Raw genomic sequence first — 23,363 nt, forward strand, 5'->3', positions numbered from 1 at the left:
CTGTTTGTAAAATAATATTCTTATGTATATATTTTCCACCTATTTATAAGTCAAAATATTTGTATGTGTTTTTAACTGCTGTTTAAGTCAATTCGTGAGAAATAGTTTGGATGCAGGTGAATTCTATAGTTGATGTTTTGTATATTCTTGTCAATTGATATCTGTATCTGTTTTTTCTCCAAAATGAAAAAAAAAAAAAAAAAAAAAAAAAACTTCTCAGGGCTGGCCCTGAGTCGGACCTTCCTCTCTTCTCCTTGGCAAGTCGGCGCCCAGAGCGGACTGCACAGAACCGGCCCTGCAACTTCTACACATAATACAACTGCTCGCATTCAAATCTTGTCAACCACAACAACTTCTCAGGGCCGGCCCTGAACCAGACCTTCCTCTCTTCTCCTTGGCAAGTCAGCACCCAGAGCGAACTGCTCCAATTGCACCTGCACATGACCGGTCCTGCAACTTCTACACATAATACAACCGCTTGCATTCAAAGTGTATTGCTTCATATTTAGTTTATCAGTTTTACTTTACTGCATGCTTTAAAAACTTTTTGTATAATTTTCGAGACCTCATTAGGTACAATATGTTGTTCTTATTACTAGCCCAGTTGGGGGTAAAATCAAACAAAAAATTAAAGTACCCATAATACAACTGATTGCGTACAAGTATCTTGCTAACCACAACAACTTCTACCCACAAAACAACTGCTAAGCAACTGTAGGGTTGATGGATTTTATGAATTAGAATGGTTCAGTTGAATGGATAATGATGTTGTAGGTATGCAATATTATAATTATGTTGATAAAAAAAATGTGAACACTTTCGATTGATCAGATATTATTTATTTGGACATTACAACATCGAAATGAATATAATCTGATTATATAAAACAGTCTCAATAATAAAAAATATATAAGTTTCACAAGTTAGAATTTTTTTTATTTAAAGTAAAAAAAGTCAAAATTAATTCATATTATGTAATAATATAAAAAACCATACCCATTAATTATGTTTAAAAAAATCATTGTTCCCTGAGAGATAAATATCAACAAGTTAGAAATATACAATTCGCACCAATACTTATTTCAGAAGATGCACAGATAACAAGTCAATATAAATAAAATAAAAAAGTTCTTAGGAAGCAATTACTTTGTGGTTAGACATTATATTTTTAATTAAATCTAACACTTAGTTTTTATTATTTTTCACATTGACCGGTTTCTTGATCTGTCTTAATATTTAGTTATTATTTATATCCTGACGAAGCTTGATCTAAGCAAAACCGGTTGATGTGAAAAATAATAAAAACTCGTGGTTAAAAACTAAGTGTTTGATTTAATTATAAATAAATAATATTGTCATTCAAGTCAACAAGCAATTGTGTACCAAGTGATATAAAAAAAAAAGTATTTTACTTCAGTGCAGTAGATTATTCAATCTATTTAATTAAGAAATGATTACACACATATTCTCAAAAATGTACACATGATAACAACATTAAAGAATGTTTTCTTTTTTTGAAATGCAGAATAATTTGATCAGAATTTAGGCGTACTGCCTATACATGTTTCCTCAACAATATTTGGAAATACGAAATACAGTTAGGCCCTTCTTACACATAGATACTTACAAGCTACGTGACTGTGATGCAAGCACAAGTAGCCTATGATATGCTACTCTTTAAAGCTGGTTTCCATACACCGAGCTACCCGAATTATACCGAATTTAATCATGTTTTCAAGTGCAGCCGTGGAATTAATACACTGTCAAGTGACTCTAGCAACGAAGACAGTAATATTGTTCTTCATCACATGTACAAGCATGAAAAACCATCTAAAAGATAATTTGGGTTCATCCATTCAACGAAATAAATGTTAATTGTTGGGCATTTGTGGCCGCCAAGGTACTGCATTAGAATGATGTCAAACGGACTTATCTTTCCAACCTCAATCAACGCCTTCTCCACTAAATCCTTTTTTTAATTATTTATACACATGGAAATATTCCCACCTCCAGAACAAATTTAACATTCAAATCATGTTCGGACGTCGTTTTTGTTTAACGATTAGTAGATGCGAATGCAACTCGGGTAGCATGCTACCAGCACTGTTAGTAGCGTGCAACTGACGTCTAACCCGTAGTTGAGGCGTAGCGTCGTGTACGAACACTAGCAAAACAGGACGGCGAATATGCTACGCGCACAAAACTGGAGTCGCTTGTAAATATCTCCATATACGAATGGCCACAACCAGTATGAACAAACAATGGTGTGTATCCAATCCTTGTTTAAATAATTTTGAGAGATTTTCACATAGAAATTTATGTATCAACAAAAGCTAACCTAATCTTTTATCATTTGGTTAAATTCTAAACTTATCATAATATATATTACATACATACTATAATTGTGGAACCATAGAATGGACTCATTCCAAGAATATAAAATAAAATATTTTTAATTGATGTTCAATTCACACATCATTTGTGCCCCCTGTTTGCAAGAAATAAAAATATATGAACCATTTTACTATGTTCATAGGGACTCGTAAACGGGCAATGTGTGACCACAGAAATCTACCATGACACGGGGTGGGTGTTGGCAGTACTCTTTAACAGACATCCATTTGGTTTAAAACATCATGCATAAATAGATGCAGGAATTATTCATTTTTGCATAATATTATGCAGTTTGCAACAAATGGCATAAAAAATATTAAGTTTTTTAACTTGAGAGGACATCAGTTGTCTTAATGGCAAAACACAATGTGAGTTTTTTAATTAATTATGAAAGTAAATTAATTCAAGCAAGCGAGAAAATCATTATCAAAATATTAACAGCCCATTTATCTAAGCAAAAGCGATATTATACAGGTAATTTGTTTTGTGATTATTGATTGGTAAAACTAACAAAAATAGTTTTACAGCTGTCGTAAAGGGCATTAATAAATACATTTTAAAAATGGATCCCAAAACTGAGAAAAACTTTACTGTAAGTTATACAGACTTTTAAAAATGAGGTAATTCATTTAATCTTTTTGATATATGTACTGATTTTACAAAATGAATTTAATATTCTTGTTCTATGTGGATAATAAAAGAAGCAACTAAAATTATATAGTTTTCTTGGGTTCGGTGATGGTGGCTTCGCTCTCAGTTTCATCGTCGGAATATGTGGTGGGTTCTTCTCCGCGCTTCAGTAATCGGCCGACCAGCTCATATTTTTCTGAAATAAATATTATTAAAATCAATACTTGTAACAAATGTTTATTTCAAACAAATCAAAGAACTTATAATCTCTAAGGACGGGTTGTTTCGGAGAATTTGAACAATTCTTCAAATTTCAAAGTTAATTTTCAAGTTCTGTAAAGGTTTTATCAAGTTCTGTTATTATTTCAGTTCTGTCAAGTAAATAGCCTATAATTATGTGATAACAGAACTTGAATAGGACTTTCACAGAACCTGAAAATGAATGTTGAAATTTGATGAATTGTTCAAATTCTCCGAAACACCTCGTCCTAAGAATGGAACATTTGTAGTACCTACAGACCCAATAAATATCATTCTTGTGGCAGATTTGAAAATTGAGTGGATTCTATTGAATTGTTTCTAAGGGAGGCCAACAAATGCACTACATATTACAATCTTGAAGGAATAATTACAATAGTCCATCCATAAGCAACAAGGGAATTTATGAGTGATTTAGATCAGTCAGAGGGAGGGCATCTTCTGATTGATTTTATCCGCCTTAGATAGACAAATACAAATATTACATAAATACATTTATTATATTTAACAATGTGTGTGTTCAAAAATAAGTTTAATTCTTTTAAAGCTTTACTTATATTTATTTAACTCTCATTCATCATAGAGGTGGGTCCTATGAGTACTTTTCGTTACTGGGTACAATGAGTACAGGTATTCCCCACAAATATTCTACGGAAGCTTGATTCCCCGTTTTATTATTCGAAATCCGTGGGGGGGGGGGGGTTGTTACAGGATTTCTGAAAAACATTATTCCCAACAAAAAAGTTTCAAAATGAATACTCCCCACGAAATATTTGAAATCCATGGGGGGGGGGGGTTGTTAGAGAATTTCTCTAACAATTTTAGAGATCTGTCACAAGTACAAAGTATCGCATGGAAATACCCGGTACTTTTACTGGGTACGATAAATACACCTCACCTCTATTTCATCAGCGTCATGAAGCTAATACACCTATAAATAGACTACATCATTTTGGCAGTAAAATAATTTGAATTTACCTTAATTTAATCATGAATCATTATTTATTGTAAACTATGTACCTAACACAACTGTATTACTTGTTACCTATTTTTGTAAAAGCCCATTAGGGAGTAAATAAATAAATAAATATCATGAGTTCTACCATGGCGTGGTCGAGGGGCAAGGCTCTCGACTAGCAATCCAGAGGTCACAGGGTCAAAACCATACAAAATTATATTGTATTAATTTGTGTTATTTCACAATTTATTCAATTAAAATAATATCAATATATATTTGTGGCACATTCTAGAGTGGAAGATACTCTCAGTATCGCCCTGGTGAAAAAACCACCATTCAGAGTTTAAATGTTGCTTGAAACAACTTTCGACATGTTTGGTGACCAAATCTGAATAGCCCACTTCTCTACTTTCCTTTTCTCCATATCCTACCCCTCCCATCTACCTTCAGCCTCACAACTTACCCCCAAAACCTTAGCTCACTCCAGACTCTTGAATGATATTCTCATAAAAAAATAAAAAATGGCAGGTTAAGGTTGCAACAATTAGCATTATGCCACTCATTTTGGATTCAACGAGAAACTAATCCTTATCTGGGGGTAATTTCATAATCTTATCTATTTTCCGAAAAGATAGAATTGGCCATATTGATGATGCAATCAAAGCCAATGTGATAGCATAAATATGAACGTAAATAAACATGGTGACTCACCCTGACCATTCGTTTAACAAATATCTTAAATTTTACCTCTGAATTGCATCTCCCATTCCCGAGCAGAATCAACCTCCATGGCGGTGAGATCGCTTAGGTCGTCATATTCCTTGTCTGACACGTCCACTGAGAAAGTCGCTAATCCTCTCGTGGCATCATGGCCAGCAAAATTGGCATATGGACCACCTGAAATAAACAAAAAAAAATGTTGTTGTAAAAATATTAGAAATATTTTTATTTCTTTATTCAGAGTTACCAAAAATACAAAACATTATAAAAGCAAGTAGATAGTCCGTTAATAAAGGGGGAATAAAATTCTCTGACACTATTCATCAGTTTTGTTATTTGCAATAAATAAATCTCTGTAGGCCAAACTTGACCCCTTTATATTAGACATCACAACATTGGTAAAAGACATTCATTCAAGGCAGTACTGAAAGATGATTGATGGCTCACTGATTTAAAGCAGTTGTCCAGTTTTTGAACTGCGATACATCTAATTTGTCAGGATCAAGCAATCAACCAAGTGCAGTGATTTAAAGATAATTTAAAATTAAACAATAACTTTGTAAACATCACTTATAGGTAAATACTTAATGCCGACCGGGTTTCGCTACAACCGTAGCTTCATCAGGACAGTATAATACTAAACATCTAAAATATAAATTAACATGTGTTGATATCACGGTAAGTAGACAGTCTGAGCTACAGTGGAAGAGGTAGGGATAGGTGGGAGATTGAGAGGCGAGTGCTCTTTGTCAATAGGGAACAATCTGAGTATAGGGCTTTTATTTAGGTTTATTTGGTTGTTGATGACTTTGCTATTGACGTTTTTGGCTTTCCTTAACTCTAGCGCCTCTAAGTTATCCAACCTAAGGCCTATTCCGTTTTTATGTAATAGACTGACGCCAGTATTTTTGTCAAACGTATGGTTGGTTGATATGAGATGATTTGCAAATTCAGAGAACCCATTACTGTTTAAGCATCTTAGGTGTTCTTTGACTCGCGTGTTGATATTACATGCTGTTTTGCCTATGTAAAACGCGGGACAGTCACTACATTGCAGTGAGTAAATACCTGAATGATTTAACCGATGTTCTTTAATAATAATAATAATAATAGAAATTGGATAATTTGTAGAGCGCCGTTTTTGTGAAAAATCACCTCAAGGGCGCTGTACAATTTATTTCCTAGGATCTACATTTGTTATTTATTTGTTATTAACGTTCATAACGTCCTTAACGTTCATTAAAAATTTACCTATACTATTGTTAGTGTAAAAAGCTGGTTTGATATCTGATATATGATAAAAGGTGGGAGGTTTTTTATGCTTTTTTGAGAGAAATTATTGATGTACAAAATTCTACGCCATTATTGAGGTTGATTATTATTAGTTGATATATTATTATTATGTTATAGATGTTTAGTATTATAGATGTTTATAGTTTATAGTATTATAGATGGATTATAGATGTTTAGTATTATACTGTCCTGATGAAGCTACGGTTGTAGCGAAACCCGGTCGGCATTAAGTATTTACCTATAAGTGATGTTTACGAAGTTATTGTTTAATTTTAAATTATAATGTCACATCACAAAGTAACCGCTTCATATGAAGAAATAAAGATAATTTGTTAAGAAACAATGTAGTTATAAATGATATCTCCAAATAGCTAAAATTATTGTAATAATGCAAACGGTATGATGAAATGAGGTCCATGGAAACAAGAAACTCATTAAGTTGCTATTCACATGAATAAACATTCTGACATCTTGATACAGTCATTATGCAAATAGGAAAATAACAGACGGAAATAACATGGCTGCTTACTTTGTAGAAACATTGGAGGCATAATATTGTTAAAAGAACAAAAAAATTTACAGAAAACTTTTAATCCAACTTAAAGTAAAATGAAATCCTAAGTTCCATCAATTTATTTTAATAATATACTTGCTTGGCTACGTACAGCTAAGTTTTCCGAACCTGCTGAAATAGTAATATGTACAGATTTCAAGTTTTATTGAAAACAACATATTATTATATTAGTTAATTTATTGGCCTGGTCCTGAATATTGTAGAACAGCTATCAAGCTCCCATCTAATCTAATCAGATAAACTTATCATTCGGCAAGATGGCTAAGTATTTATTACTCGATCATTGCCACACATTAAATTGCAATAAAATTTAGGTAGGTAATGTTAACTTCCGCCGATAGGCACAGTATGGTTTTGTTTGCTAAAAACAGAAATCAAATTAGAGATATTATAAAAACCTGGGTATAGTTTTAATAAAACAGATTTTTTTGACAAAATATCGTTTGTGCTGGAAATGTGTAAAGAAAGATCTGCTCAATTAAATGCCAGCCAAATATATGTGATACCAAATACCCTAGAATATAAGCCGAACTCCAGTAAAATATTGGCAGTATTTACCCAATGCTGACTGCTAGAATCGCTAGTGTAACATGTGGACATTCCTTCCAGACAATGGTGACAACTAATAAACTATCATAGACAGAGTACAGCGAGGTTTATAACTGTACAAAGCAGAGCCTTTTTAATATTTTTTTTAAGTATGAGCAAAAAAAGCAGTAAGGTCGTATTTAGGTTACCGAATATACATATTTTTTTAAATTTCGGTATTTATAATTTATATAAAATAAATAAAATATTTATATACATAAATTTTTCAAATAAAATATTTATATACATAAATTTTTCACATAAAATCCATTAAAATGAATGAAAGAATCAGAAGTCGGATGTATTGCCTCTATTATAGGGTATTTGGTGATAACTATCGGCTATCTGACCCTATACTTCTTGGACATGCATAACTGACAAAGTGTTTCGGCATTGCGGTTTTTAGGAAATTGTTATCTCTAATTGCTGGTACTGGTCAGTCCGGTTACTAAAACCCAAAGTGAGGCCTATAATTGCGGCTCGATTTTGACATTTTTTTATTTATCATTTAAAACACTTATCTTGTTCTGAAACCTTGAATATTTTGTTACAAGAACAAACAAGTAAGCTACAAAAAAAAAAAAAAAAAACAAACAAACAAAGCTGAAACGAAGCTGAAACGAAGAGATATACTTATCGAGTAAACGGAGAGAGAGAGATCGCCTACCAGCCGCCGAGAATTTTGGACTTTGTTTTTTCATGTACATATCTGGATAATGTAGATATTTATTCTTAAATATTTCAATAAATGATGTCAATGAAATAAGGCATATTTTAAATCCGGGTTGAGTACCATTTGACCTATAGTATACGTTTTGCAAAATTTTGTTTTGAATCATGAGTGCCGCTCGATCACACACTTTAAATGTCAGCCGCGCAGTGGGCACGACTTTCCAAATCAATAAATTAACCTATTTTACTGTATTTGACAAAGAAATAGATGGTCAAGTATTTGATCTGTGATATACCACAAAAAAAAGCAGTCGGCCATTCATGCAACTGGTATAACATTACATATTATCACCAATACCACTCGGGTATTTATGAAGTTAGCACCCTCACCACAATCATACATTACTGCTAACAACTGCAGACAAAACAGGTTATTCATTCTAAGAGTAATGCATACAGCATAATGTGTATTATTAGAAAACACAATCTTGAATATAAGAAAAATAGTGTACATATTATGAACACACGATAATAAAATTAAGATAAAACGAAAAAAATTTTAAGAACCAAGTAAAAGTGTAAACCAAAGAATGTCAGCTTCCATAAGCAGATGTTTAAAATAAATAGGTGGGTATTAGTTAATGAATAAATAAAAGCTAAGATGGTATTAGTAAATAAGTTTGCAAAAATTATTATAAAATGATTAAGGTTAAATAGTAACTCATTTTATGAGGAATGAAATGATAAGACTCTTTGTAAACATAGTATGATAAACACATTATATTTTACAGCCTGAGATAATAATACTTTACATAAGCAACAGTTTGCATAGGTTTGCAGAACTAAGCTAACCAACTTGAAACCCAAACAGAGATATATATTTACAGCCTGAAATACCATTTTCATTTCAAATGATTTTTTATAAAGCAAAACAAAAACTTATAAAGATAAAATCAAACAAGATAATAAAATATCCTCAAGGGTGCTGTCTACTACTCTATAGATAAATCTGTTGTAACAACAATGGCTAATAGTGCATCTACCAGGGGCTCTATTCCTGAATCGAGGGCGCTCGTAATCGCCGTCGAAAGTATGTACGTTGGTCGTCGTTGGTATTCCCGAAATTGATCGAAGGTACATACTTCGACGCCAAACGTCAAAAGTCATTCCACACAACAACTACTGGGTATAACCAGTAGAAACAGGGCAGCGAGTGGTAGGTTGTTGGCGTTTCTATGGAATTGGCTGTCAAAATCTAGTCTAGCTGTCAATTTTTGTTTTACCGCGCGGATTCCGCAAATGTAAAAGTGGGTGAAAATTTCCCACTTACTAAGTCTTTATCGAAGCTTACAAGCTCAATTAAGAGTTGCTTTTGGCAATTTGTAATTTGTCTGTTTGACAGTCACACCATAGAAATCCCAAAAACATCAGGAACATAGACAATATTCACAGGGGTGCCAATATAATCATCTCTTCTACCAACTTCGACCGTTCGACGCTCAAGAATACGTAAAATTGAAACATTCGAAAAAGTTAGTCGCGACGACTAGTAGTTTTTCACTCGAAGACGGCGCATACGAAAACGATTGATCGTTTAACTCCAGAATCGCAGGCCAGCTCATCAGTCAATAACACAAAACTTTAAGTACAATGTATCACCAGCGAGCATGATGCTGCATAAAAACATATGTAATAATAATATTATTTAGGAGCTGGTTTATCTCTGCAAAATGCCTAAAATCAGAAGATTAATTTATTACTCTGGTCATTTTGCTGATTAGATTGTTTGAATTCATGCGGATTGAAAATTTCAAGTGCATATTAAATTTGAGAAAAACTTTTTTTTTTAAATTAGTTTCAATGGCATCGATTCCATCATTTTACTGACGCCGTGCACATTTTGACTTATACTGCATTCTGCAGAACGGATTGCGATAATTTCTCAAATAATTCAAGCACTTTGACTATGTTACATTGACTGTGGCCAAATGTTGAGAAACAGAAAGGCAGATAGATAAATCGATGCTAAAGCCTCGCACAATGTTAAAAACATTAAAGAATTAAACATTGACAGGATACCAACATCTTTTGCAGAACATCCAGAAAAAATTCTCAACTTTGCAAACAACTATTTTTGCAATATAGGCTCGAACTTAGCGAATAAAATCAAACAATCTTCATTTACTGCCGAAAAAACAGTATGGAATGAAAATGTCAATCAAGAAAACTCCCTTAACATAGTCAAGATAACAAGTGAAGATATAAGAAATACCATAGCCTCCCTAAACACAAATACCTCATCGGGAAATGAACTGATATCAAACAGAGCAATTAAATATCTACTAAATGAGCTAATCTACCCACTGACGTACCTTGTAAATCTTTCAATAAGAAAAGGTATTTTTCCCACACGTCTTAAAGTTGCTACGATTATTCCAATATACAAAAGCGGTCCCAAAAATGATATATCTAACTATCGACCAATTAGTCTATTACCTACACTATCGAAAATATTGGAAAAAGTAATAAAAAAACAAATGGTTAAATTTTTGGATGAAAATAAAATATTATCAACGACACAATACGGTTTTAGGGAAAACCTGGGTACTGGTGATGCTATAGCTAAAGTAACAAATACAATTATAAAAAAACTGGATGAAGGTAAAAAATGCTTGGCAGTTTTTATTGACCTTCAAAAAGCTTTTGATACAATTGACCATGAAATACTATTTTTTAAATTAAAAAAAAATGGAATAACACAAACAACTCTAAATCTAATTAAAAGTTACTTAACTGGAAGAGAGCAGTATGTACAAATTGGTAATAAAAGTAGCAAAACACTATCAATCAAGTACGGTGTCCCTCAAGGAAGCGTATTGGGTCCAATACTATTTCTCATTTATATTAATGACCTTATGAGTCTTCCCATTGAAGGAGACATAATGAGCTTTGCAGATGACACTGTCATTATATTCTATGAACAAAATTGGACAAGCACACATAAAAAAGCGGAGCAAGGTCTGACTGTACTCCAAAACTGGTTAAAAGCAAACTCCCTTACATTAAATGTGAGTAAAACTAAATATCTAACTTTCTCTAAAACCAACAGAGGTCAACCAACGAATGAGCATACACTCAAATTACATGAATGTCTAAATAAATATCCGCAATGTTCTTGCCCGCATATAGTCCAAACTAAAACAATTAAATATCTTGGGATCGTAATTGACGACAAACTTCATTGGGATGCACACATCGAAGGAACCTCAAAAAAGCTAACAAAACTCATCTATTTCTTCAAAAAATTACGAAATATCTTGTCAACTACAGATCTAAAGAGAGTATATTATGCGCTATGCCACTCTCTACTGGAATATGGAATAATAGGATGGGGCTCAGCATCATCAAACCATATTAAACTACTAAAGAAAACTCAAAATTGGATCATAAAGACCATATTAAAGCTCCCCGTAAGGACGCCAACTACTGATATTTTTAATCTGTTTGATGTTCCAAGTTTACAAAAAATCTATGCTAAAAATATTCTAGTTCATCACTTAAAAAATAAACCAGAGGCAAACCCCTCTCACGATCATAAAACCAGAGCCAAGCAAACAGACATGCTAAATATTCCTAAATGTAATTCTACTTTTGGACAAAGAAACTCTGAATTTTTAGCAATTAAATTATATAATAAACTCCCTCTCAACATCAAACAAAGGAAAACGAAAAATATCTACATTAAGGACATCAAATCTTGGCTTATGGAAATATCGGAAGAAGAACTAACTAATATATTTAAAACATCATCTTAGTTGCTGAAAACGTATTCTAACATATATAGTCCCCCTCAGCACAGGATCTCCTAGTGAGGAGGACTTCAATGATCTGTTTTAATTTTATTTATATATTTTATTTCATGTGCCATACAAAAATGTACCTAATTATTTTAAAAAGTAACTAAATAAAAAAAAAAATAAAAAAAATAAAAAAAAAGATAAAAATAATACTGAAAATAAAACTGGTAAATATATTGAATGAAAATTAAAATTACATTTGATTAATATTTTTTTAGTGCTAAGAAATAATAATATCGCATTACGAAAATGAATAGCTACTACCGGCAAATATGAAGGTCGCCATGACTTGCACATTGTCTAAAGACTTTAGAATCTATTATTATTCAGGTTGGTTACATTTTTTCTTGAATTAAATCCAGAAATTTGAATACCTGAATAAATCGCAAGGGAATAACAATTTGAGTATCCATGGGATAGGTTTGTCACCACCGGGTCATCAGTCGCTTGCTGCCAATTTTATTAACCCTTCTGTTATCAACAGGGGTACCCAAAATCTTTAATATTACTAGCCTTCGTGTATAATTTAAAATAAAGACCTTATCATTTTGGAATTTTTTGTATTCCTACAAAACACATAATCTACCGATATTAGCGCAAGCGATTTTGACCTTGTCCTTCATACAGTTTCTTTATAGATAAGGGTTAAAATAGCACTTAAAAAAAAAAAACCAAGCAAAAATATTTCTTGGACACCGGCGTCCGACTCACAGTTGAGAGGTTAAAAATAAACTAAAGTAGATTAAAAAAGAAAAAATATTTTATAAATATGTAGATATCATTTCTTGCAACAAATAATACTTCTTGCTCGCTGGAACCACACCCACTATAGAATACGTGGTCGAATAATACGCCATCTCAAATGCACGTTACTTCGCTATGTAGATAATAATATAAAGAAAGCTAAGAAAATGGTAAATTTTTTAAGAGGAATAAGGAATAAATTAGATGTAAATACAAGTAAATTAGTTTATAATAGTATAGAAGAATCTCATTTAAATTACTGCTCTAATGTCCTTTTCTTGGGCAATCAAACACAGATAAATAAATTGAAAATAATTAAAAATAGAGGCATGCAAGCAGTATTGAATTGAAGTAGGTATTATTATACTTGAAAAAAAACTACGAATTTTAAGTGTGAGACAGTGCGAATAATTTAAAATACCTTAATATTTATATTTAAGCTAAAAAATAAGATGCTCCCGATGTTTAAGAATGTAAATTTTAATTTCACTGTACATGGCTACCCCACGAGAAACTTGAGATTTTAGACTTCTGAAAACAAATTTGTCGGGAACCCAAAATAATCTCTATTTTAAAGGATTTAAGATTTTTAATGAATTACCAACAGATGTTAAAGAAGCTAAAAGCCTTGCTGCTTTTCGTGGGTTATGCCTATATACTATAAAGAATAAGTTTTAGATGTATTGTAAAGTGTCCATAATGTCATAGAAGTAAGTTGTTAAAAGGTTTATACTAGATATTAAAATAAATAAAAACACAAAAAAAAAAAGATCACCAAAAAGAACCATAACCACTGCAGAATACGTGGTCGAATAATGCACCCTATTACATGCGCATTGCCAGTATAACCCAAGCCGTCACTTCGGCCGCGTTTTTTTGATGAATCAATAGGTTTTTTATAAAATTAACTATATTATGATAATTATTTCATGATTAATGCATGAGCCGTTAATTCATAAAATTTATGAATTATGTAACGGGAAAAATGGCATTAAAATGACAAAATGAGTGGGGTCACAGTCACCCGTCATTGCACCCAAAGTTTTGTTTAGCATCTTGGCGTCCCGAAGGTTAAACTGAGGTGATGTTATGAAAAATGTGTATTTAATTTATTTTGCACTCAAACCTTACTATTTTTTTACACACAATAATTCGCTGTTATATATACTTTTATTTCAAGTTAAATGACGAAAATACTTAAATAAACAAATATTTATCCAAATAAATGTTAAAAGTTATTAAATTGTTTACACGCAATATCAGTTTTGGGACTAGAGAATTCATCATCAGTATTTTAAACCAAAAATTGATTTTCTTGGATGGATTAATGGATTGCAATTAGTTGTTGTCTGTTTTTACAAAAAGTCAGAATGCAGAAGATAATGATTTTAAGTAACGATATTTTTTATTATCTGGATTATACATGATTTGCACTCAAATGTGAGTTTGTACCTGATCAACTTCATCACGCAAGAGGCTGGAAAATAATTCAAATCGGATATTTTATATGCATGCAATCGAGAGGAAATTATTAATTCAAATATTATGTGGTCTTACAAAACAATATGGTCAAACAGCAGATGCACAACATTCCTAATAATGTACTGTGATGTGGTATTTACCTGGTCCGTAGAATTTTCGACCTTTAGACACATCGAAAACATGTCCATTTATGCCTACAAGAATCCGCCCGTCAGCCTGCTTGCTGGAATACTCCCTCAGTTCGGAAGGAGTAAAGTCTCTACGTAGTTTGGGCAAAGCCGGGGGAAGAGCTTCTTCTACCGGAGTTTTGTCCCGATTTTTAAAAATCTTATATATTAACACAACAATCAAAGCAACTAGGAGAGAGTTGACAGGACTTTGAACTATTTCGTTAAAAACAGACGAAATAATTCCTTCACTACTTTCTACCGTAGGTTCTTCCGGAACTTTATCTGCCATGATGTATTATAATATTGATATCTGACGAAGCACAACATAAAATACACCAACCATGCGCACAATACTCTCACTGAATGATGATAAACTAATTTTGTTCAAAAAATATTCGATGAAGTCACACAAAACGTCACAGCTGCTTATCAATCTTGCTATTGTATTCCATTTAAGCGTATGTTCACAACATTTCCATCATACCATAAGGACACGCCACAAAACATTTTTGATACTGTTTCTTCATTTTCTGCACCGAGGTATCCTGTCACGTTATTTCATTCGTGGTACAGCCAAATTAATATTTAGCAAAAACTAAACAATTTTTGCCCACCCGTCATCTAAAGTTTTACCCATGGGTTAGATATTTGTTCCAAACTTTGATAGGCCGTGTTCGCACGATGTATTGCTATTGCTAACGTGCTGGCATACGTGCTGGCCTAACGCCTAACGTGGCCCTACGACGACTTGGCGGTTGCATGCGTTGGCCGCCAACGTTGGAAAGTCAACCGGATTATTTTCGGTTTTTGTGCAAATATCAAAGGATCTTGGGGCCAAGGCGCAAAGAGCGTTCACATCACATACATATGAATAATAATAGACTAGAACTTAAAGGTGAGGCGTAAAATCAACAGTTGGGGAACGCAGAGAGGAAAGCTGACTGTGATTCGTCAATAAATCAATCTGACAGTATATAGGCATCTCGCATTATAATATCAACATTTAGTTCTTAAAAGTAAAATCTGCTTTTGAATGAATAGACATTTTTACATGGGAGCGCAAATTACTCGCCACGTTATGAACAAATTTGCGAAGTACAAATTCGGCAAAGTAAATTTCTTCTATTTTCAGAGTCGAATATTTTGTTTACGTATTCAGTTAAGACACTTTTATAAATGTTCATAATTTACTTCCTAGCAACCAACCATGAGCACACTTGAAAATCGCTACATTCGACCAATGTTGGAGGGTTGTCACAACGGCTCTGTTCCTATTAATAATAAAATAATTAAATTTTTAAGAAAATATATAACATTTCACTTTTAAGAAGATAATAGAAATGTAAAACAACTAAAAAAAAACAAATGAAATTATATACACACAGCTTTTACCAGCGATTCCTAAGAGTATTTGGAGTAAAAATTTGGACATCATTTTGCCATCATCAGCTGTGACTTTTTCAATTAAAAACAAAAACATGTTTTTTCTATCACACATCGCCACTCGGTATAACCCAGCGCATTACGTGATATGCACTCCTTCTCGTTCCAGCAGTACCTTACATGCGAAATAACGCGCGTACCTAACACGTGGTCCGTTGCGACGTGTGATAGAATGTTCCAAAGATAATATATGATCGGTGGCGACGTGCGATAGAAAAATATAATATTTTTAATTTTAATAGATAAAAAATATCATCGGACAGCAAAATGAGACATACATTTTTCATTCCAAACATGATCACTGTATCTACATTTTACTTCCAAACATACCAATTTTTCACAATTGATAACCAACGATTTGTCCTATATTAAGTGTTGTTTATGAGTTGTGTAAAATTCAAAACTCGTTTTGTAATAACGCCATTAAAGTGGAATAAATTTAAAAATTATTGGTTTATTATCCTGTATTAAAAACGGAGTTCCAGCAAGATATAACAGATGAAAAAATAGAAGTTCCAAATGATACGATTATGTATGTTATCAAAGCGCAAAAGGCGAAGGCACATCCCTGATTCTTATGCAAACGGCTTTGTGTTTTGCGCCCAGACGTATCTCGATGTGATAGTATATGTTTCTACACTGATCCATATTATACGATGTGAATAAGCTTAAAATAATGCTTATATATGGAATGTAATACGACAATTGGGTTTATTCTCTTTTTCACATCTATTTTTACAAGTTTTCATAGCACAAGCCACCATTTTGCCGTGTTATTTCGTAAAATGAACCGATGATGCCTCAACCATAGCTCGACGCTAGTTCGCACAAGAATGATGACGTCACATTTTCTAGATTCACAGGACGCCATACGCGAGCCCAGCCGGCTCCAATGGAGCCCGTATGGGGAGTGGGGAATAATACGCTATTAATCACTTAGGGCAGGTCTACTAATATTCATATGTCTATGGTTTACATATTGGAGAAGTCCTCGTCCTTGTCCTCAGTTCGCAATACGCGTTTAGCGGAGACCATGGCAGAGACGGTCTTTTTATTCGATTTAAATTCCTTTTTGTTTCAATCTTTTGATAAAAAACTCACAAATATAATAAAATACTAACAGTTCACACGGGCTTCTTTATCAGACCTAAAAACTACGCAAACATTATTTTTGTGAATAGGTACATTTGAAAATAAAACTTAGACGTAATCGTGTTGGAGTCTACATTTTATAATATATAATCTTATTTTCATGTAACATAATTTAGTACATTTTTTAATATTTCTTTTATTAAAAAAAAAATGCTTTGTCGAGCTAAGCCTTTAGGTTGGATCTATTCCGTCCGGTACCTGTTTACTTGTGTATGTGAAGCAGTGTTCTGTCGATCCTGTGCTTATTTTGGATCCGTTTAATGCTGGCCTCGGTTGATTACTGTTGATTGGTTGAATTTACGGTGTTGTCACTCAATATTGTCAATAGAGATGTTATATCTGAAATTAATGATTGTGCTTACGTTACCGGCTCTTTAACAATGTTACTTTGGAACCAGCTCCCGATGGCGAGAAAGTTGATCGGTATGCAAAGGAAAATAATCTTTTGTTCAGATATCGGGCGATCTAAATGCCACAAATTCAATGGAAAAAAGTAACTGGGACATGAATATCAATGAAATCGGATGATCTGAAGGAAAAATTGGAGGTAGAAATATATTGAAAGCAGCGTCAAAAAATAGATACGAAATAAAATCTGAAAAAAAAAACTTGCGGTCTATATTCTGTATGCTATCCAAGAGTCTCAAGAAGATAATATTAGAAGAAGAAAAACCGAAGTTTCGCATTCATAAAAAAAAATCAATCCAGTTCCGAAAGGAATCGGTTCCTCAGAAAAATATATTTGTAACCGCAAAGTCACCGAGACAAAGTAACCGGGATAAGAACATCGACCACCTCTAGTTGTCAATATGATGGATTTATTAAAAATTGCTTTGTGATCAAGGCATTTCAACCGTAGGCATTAAGTTAATAATAAAACTCTCAAGTTCTGTCAACATAATGAATTAATGCAATTTATTTAGGCAATCGGCCTCTATTATACTACAAGACGACATGACTGCACCAATTGTGTCTTATGGTGGAACAAGATTTGTAGACTATTTCGCTATTTGTGGACTCGATATCGATTCAGGGTTAGAACCGGACAGACTATCAGGTAATAAACATATATTCAACATTGCAATCAACATATTATTGGTAGATTTTCTTTTATGCATGTACGTATCAATTGATACTTTTAGAAAGTGATTGAATTTTGTCGCGTGACACTTACGTTCCTTTATTGAATTTTCGCAAAAAAAGCACGCAATCTAGATTGTGTATGTGAAACTCCATATTTAGATTTAAAAACCTTCGACTTTACAATATTTCTTGGTCGATTTACAATCTGGTCAGACTCATCTGACATTTCATATTTGTTCAATGTTTCATTTCTTTTATTCATGTGTTTTATAATATTTTCACTTCAAACGCCAGTAATATATTATTATATCCCTATGAAACATTTTTGCACAATCATACTACATGTTATAGGAATTTAATTTAATTGTTGGAATTATTTGCCAAACTGCCTGTGATTCCCACGATCTACTTTTACTTAAAAACCAAGTTTCTCAGAATCAAGTACCAAGTTATACTTCGTGTAGTATAACTTAGTTGGAAAACACTGGCCCCAATTAGCTTTGCCAAATGGTCCACACAAAGGCAGGATGGACTTCCATTGTTTATTAATATCCTAGACTTCTCTATAGTACATACAGGCAATGTGTCACTGCTGGCCTTAAGTGAAAGAACTAAAAATTGTTTCCTGCAGAAGTGCTTTCTAGTGCTGCTTCCTCCTTTGTGTGTATAGATTTGTGCTTTCATATTAATTGCAAAATGTTACATGTCAGCTAGCAGTCTGTTGAGACTCCATAACAGACAGTTAGCTCTTTTCCGTTGTACAAATAATTATAATGGTAAACCGATGGCCGAAACTGAGTTCAAAGTGTTTATTTTGTAACAGATGCCACCCTAAAAGGTAGAGGCTATTTCTGTGGCACTGCAAATTAGGGACTCCAGGTTTTGTCCCCACTATTTTCGCCTTCCACCATAAATATGATTGCCAAAAGTTTAACTCAACCCTTTCCAACAGACCATTTTTTAAAGATTACTACTGATTCGCTCTTCTTGAACAAGAAGCATGTGCTACGTAAACTTTAATTGATACATACATCCTCCTATGTCGAAAGAGGTTAACTTGTATGAGCCTAAGAAGTATACCCGTGAAAGATCCCGTGCATCCCATTTATGCTCCGAAATAGCGATGAATCATTCATGAACAAGCTGCAAAAATGAGCTATCTCTTTATTTGTACGACTCCCGGTTTGACTGTTTTTTTTTTCACATATTATTTTTTGCTTTACGTTCAATTAGCTTTTGCCATTCAATTATTAACCTCACTTAGACCATAAATAACTATATTACTAAGAACCTTGTTTCCAAGAATACAGCTAAAGAATGATGTATATGACACGAGAGTGGTCATTCAAGAAAAAAGTTGTTCACCTACAAACGACTTCATGACCTTTTTATACTTACATGTACCTCAAATTTATAATCTTTTCTGTGATATATCTGTGTGTTAGCACATGACAAATAAATAAAAAAAAAGCTTTCACCAATGTTGCAATGAAGTGACCAGATTGTTTAACGATCGGTCTCAATTTACTTTTTAGGTGACAACCTCCACTATTCCCCACTAGACAGACCTTACAAGGGAAAAGTTCTAGGACACTATCCTGAGAAAGTTACATCTAATGTCTTCGATGAACATGCCGTATGTATGGTAAGTCTTATACTGAGTACCAGAAAACTATTTTTCTGTACTAGCCTAGTGTATAGATCTAGGTGGGAAATAAACTTTTAATGCTTCATAAATTAACATGGACTTCTGAACATCAATAACCAGCTAGCGTAAAATGACATATTAAACTTTTACGGTTGTATTATCTGAGTAATTAAAGAAATTTTTCACGATGTGGCCTTCTTCGTGATTAACTTTTACGATTTTGTGCCCCTGCAATGATTTGAAGTAGTGTTAAAAAACCAACAACGGCGACGCGAAGTGAACATTATTACCTATAACGCATCGCATAGCACATAAAATTCATCACAAACGCATCGCAATAAATAAAGTTTTGCTAAACTAAAACAATAGTGAAATTAGCATCCCAACAAGTGAATGTTCCTCCACCTCTGTAAGTACCTTCTACCTTTATAAAACTCATTGCCAAAGTAATATATCAACAAAGAATAATTGATTAGTTTATTAAAAGGTCCACAGCTTGAGCATTTGGTATTTTCATTTTATGACATGACTTGGTGGGACAAAATTTTGACTTTTCAATTAATTTAATAATAAACTTTTTTGAATATATTTATTGATAATATTATATTTGCCTGCCACTGGTTTTTATAACCTTTGAAACGCCAAGCTTCCGCCATCTAATTTAATCTATCCGTCGCCGTTGTGTGCGACGCAATGTTTTGCCGTGCGCTAGCTGATTCTATTTTCGTAATAACTTACTTGTTTTTTTGCAATATTTTGTACATTTATTACCGTCTTACCAGATAATGTGTTTATATTTTTATAAAAATAGTGTATAGTCTACCATAAGTAGTTTCGCTAGAATAGAGAGAAATGTTTTTTTTCTCATGTTATAAAAAATATTTTAAAGAAAAACAAAAACATTACAATAAATATGAAAATTTTATGACATTTTCCTAAAAGCTAAATATGTAAATGTTTTTCACAATAAAAAAAATAAAACATAACAAACCATATGGACGGCTTTAGGTGGGCGCATTGAAGAATGGCGCAGTAGTCTTGGCTGTTATTTTAAAATGGTTGCTCTTTATGAAACGAAAAGCAAGAACTCTTATCTCGTTGTTCATTTTGTTGCCAATCGAATAAGATTTATTTTAGTAACCTACAAATAATTTTTATGACAAAAAATCCCATTAAAAGAGAGCATGTTATGAATGTGCCTATCGGCCACGACATCATTAAAAGTTACCTCTAATTTAAGCAATCATAAAATCTTTAAATAGCTTTACATTAAAGCCACCAGTTTCTGAAAGGCACAGTTGTGTGTTAAATATTGTGTATTTATTATTTACAGCTTAGTTTACCAGCTGGCCTTCTGTTTCGAACACAAAAACATTTGTTGGAGCCTCGGTTTCACTCTTTCGTTGTAACTAGAGAGGATGCCAGCCGATATTATGGCTTCTCCCTCGTGTTCTACGAGGAGGTCCGCAACAGAAATATATGTAACGCCATGCACACATTACAGGTGAGTTCTATAAATGTATTTCAATATAATTTGCTTCTTATTGATAAAATAGTCTCATATAAGTTATAATCTCGACTACCAGCTAAATGTTTTACCTATTGGACTGCTGTAAACACTGCCTGTAACTTCTAAAAATGTTATTATTTTGTAATGATAAACTAATGTTTATAAGACAAGGTTTTTTTTATGCTTGCCTCAAAGGATAAAAATTATTACAAGCAAGGATAACAAATTATTCCTGTTGGCGGCATTTATTTTTACTCCAGAGATATTTTCAATTTTTATGAATATTTCAGGCGAGTAATCATTGCTTATAATAATTTGTTATCTGAAAATGTTGCTTGTTCAATGATAGAGGACTTGGAATTGAACCCGCAACTCTGCATTGGGAATCATCTACTATACATAAATGCAAATAGGAATTTGTCAAATCCAAAATGCTGTGAAACTCTGTTATACTTCAAAAAGAAAAGGAAAAAAAATCTGAAGGTTTATAACTAAAATAAACTTATTAACATATCAGACTCTTTTGAACTAAATTAAACTTCCCATATAACAAAAAAATGATATTATGATATTATTGTAATTCTGATATACTTCAGGCTATGCACATCACTGAGCTATCGAGCGGGCAGGGGACCCCCCCTGGCAACAGGAAGTCCGGTCCGAGGGAAACCTGCCGATCCCTGCCCCGATCCTTCAAGCTATCTCCGCATGTATCCGGAGCGGCCGTCAGCTATTACGACATCGTCAAGGATAAGCTTTACGTTGCAAAAAGCATTGCTCTCATTTGCCAAATGGCCTATGTGAGAGTTGCTCACCTATTTCTCCTGAATTTATATAAGTAAGTTGTACTAAAATTTTTGGATTCCCATAATATTTAGTTCAGATTGAAGATTTTACAATGGGCACTACGTGATGCGTCTTAAAATATTAGGTGAAATTATCTATTTCAATAAATATCGCCACATTTGAGACAAGAGCTGAAGATTGATAGAACTTTGTTGCACACTGATCTCATTCTTTGTTGATATTTGTAATGATAATAAAATATCTTTATTTATTTACAAATAAGGATATTATAGACGTATCACTTAGCATACTATTTTATTGTTGTGTTATAATACAGAGACACGTTAAAATCGAAGGACAACACATATACTAACCTCCCCACATCCTGCAATAAAAATTATTATTATTATAGAAAAATTCGTTTACATATGCACTGCACCTACAAAGGGGGGATATCTTTTCCTGTGTGATTCTGCATGTAGTGTTTTGTACTACGAGAGTACAGATTTCAGACTTGTACCTGTGTTTGCGTGGCTGCATATATTCACATAGCAAAGTCATCTTAAGGTGACTTACGTGTTATGGCCATATTAAATATTAAAATGTGAAGAGACATTCAATATTATAACTTTTGGAATGTGCGAAGGAATACTGCATATATATATATATACAATTCTGCAGACTTTGGCTATACTTCCACAAGTATCTGATACTAGACAATTTAACCACTCGGAACATTAGAACGTCAAAAGACGTAAATATGATAATAGCGGTCAAGACATTAGTACGTCTTTTCACATAAACGCGCGAGATTTTACAAAAATCGATTTATTTCCATCACTAGTATACGGATTGCCATGATTTAAAAAACAGAGTATCGATAATGAATAACGCTACGCGTCTGCATTCAAGAATATCTATGGAATCTAGAGGTGCATTATCTGAGTCGATTGAATCTGTCATCTTGTTCGTTCATAATTTATTGCGTTTTTAAATAATTTATTAAAAATATTTTAGTTTGGACGGTTAATATTTTGAGGTGACTAATAGTTTTTAATTATATTTCTTCAATATATAAAGTGTTATTTCTTTATGATACTCAGAAAAAAGTACATTTTTCACAGCTTTGAAATAATGGTCAGCGATTTTTACATATTTTTGACGTTTTCAGAAAATGTATATTTAGACACGCAAATATTTACGTATAACAAAACAATACGATAGTGAATTTCATAATCTTTCCAAAACATCTTTTAGAATGAGGCTACGTTTCCCAAAACGTGAGTTATGAAGCTTTTAACAAAACTCGTGAATAACACAAAAATTTTCGCGTTTTGACAGTTCGCAAAGGAACACAAAGTAAATAAAAGTCCTTTTCTGAGAGGTTAAGTATCTTGGTGA

At 32.9% G+C, this 23,363-nt stretch overlaps 2 protein-coding genes across 4 annotated transcripts in view; one reads left to right on the forward strand and one right to left on the reverse strand.

Moving 5' to 3' along the window:
- Positions 1–857: 857 nt before the first annotated feature.
- MSBP (membrane steroid binding protein) lies at positions 858–14,790 on the reverse strand. The gene is made up of 3 exons (XM_089631757.1): positions 14,311–14,790; positions 4,988–5,137; positions 858–3,220 (listed from the first exon to the last, which is right to left on the reverse strand). Exons 1-3 carry the CDS (start codon positions 14,627–14,629, stop codon positions 3,108–3,110), a joined length of 582 nt encoding a protein of 193 aa, XP_089487883.1. The 5' UTR covers positions 14,630–14,790; the 3' UTR covers positions 858–3,107.
- Positions 14,791–17,722: 2,932 nt separating this feature from the next.
- The window catches only part of pns (DENN domain containing pinstripe), a 50,016-nt gene continuing 44,375 nt past the window's right edge, over positions 17,723–23,363 (forward strand). For all 3 annotated transcript variants that reach the window (XM_089631758.1, XM_089631759.1, XM_089631761.1), the window contains exons 1-4: positions 17,723–17,992; positions 19,554–19,663; positions 21,000–21,170; positions 21,773–22,014. In XM_089631758.1, the coding sequence (XP_089487884.1) occupies positions 17,890–17,992; positions 19,554–19,663; positions 21,000–21,170; positions 21,773–22,014 (626 nt within the window). In that variant the 5' untranslated portion in view covers positions 17,723–17,889. The remainder of the gene's footprint in view (positions 17,993–19,553; positions 19,664–20,999; positions 21,171–21,772; positions 22,015–23,363) is intronic.

Source organism: Hesperophylax consimilis, chromosome 5 (genome assembly GCF_061612785.1).
Source record: "Hesperophylax consimilis isolate HC1 chromosome 5, BYU_Hcon_1.0, whole genome shotgun sequence".
NCBI lineage: Eukaryota > Metazoa > Arthropoda > Insecta > Trichoptera > Limnephilidae > Hesperophylax > Hesperophylax consimilis.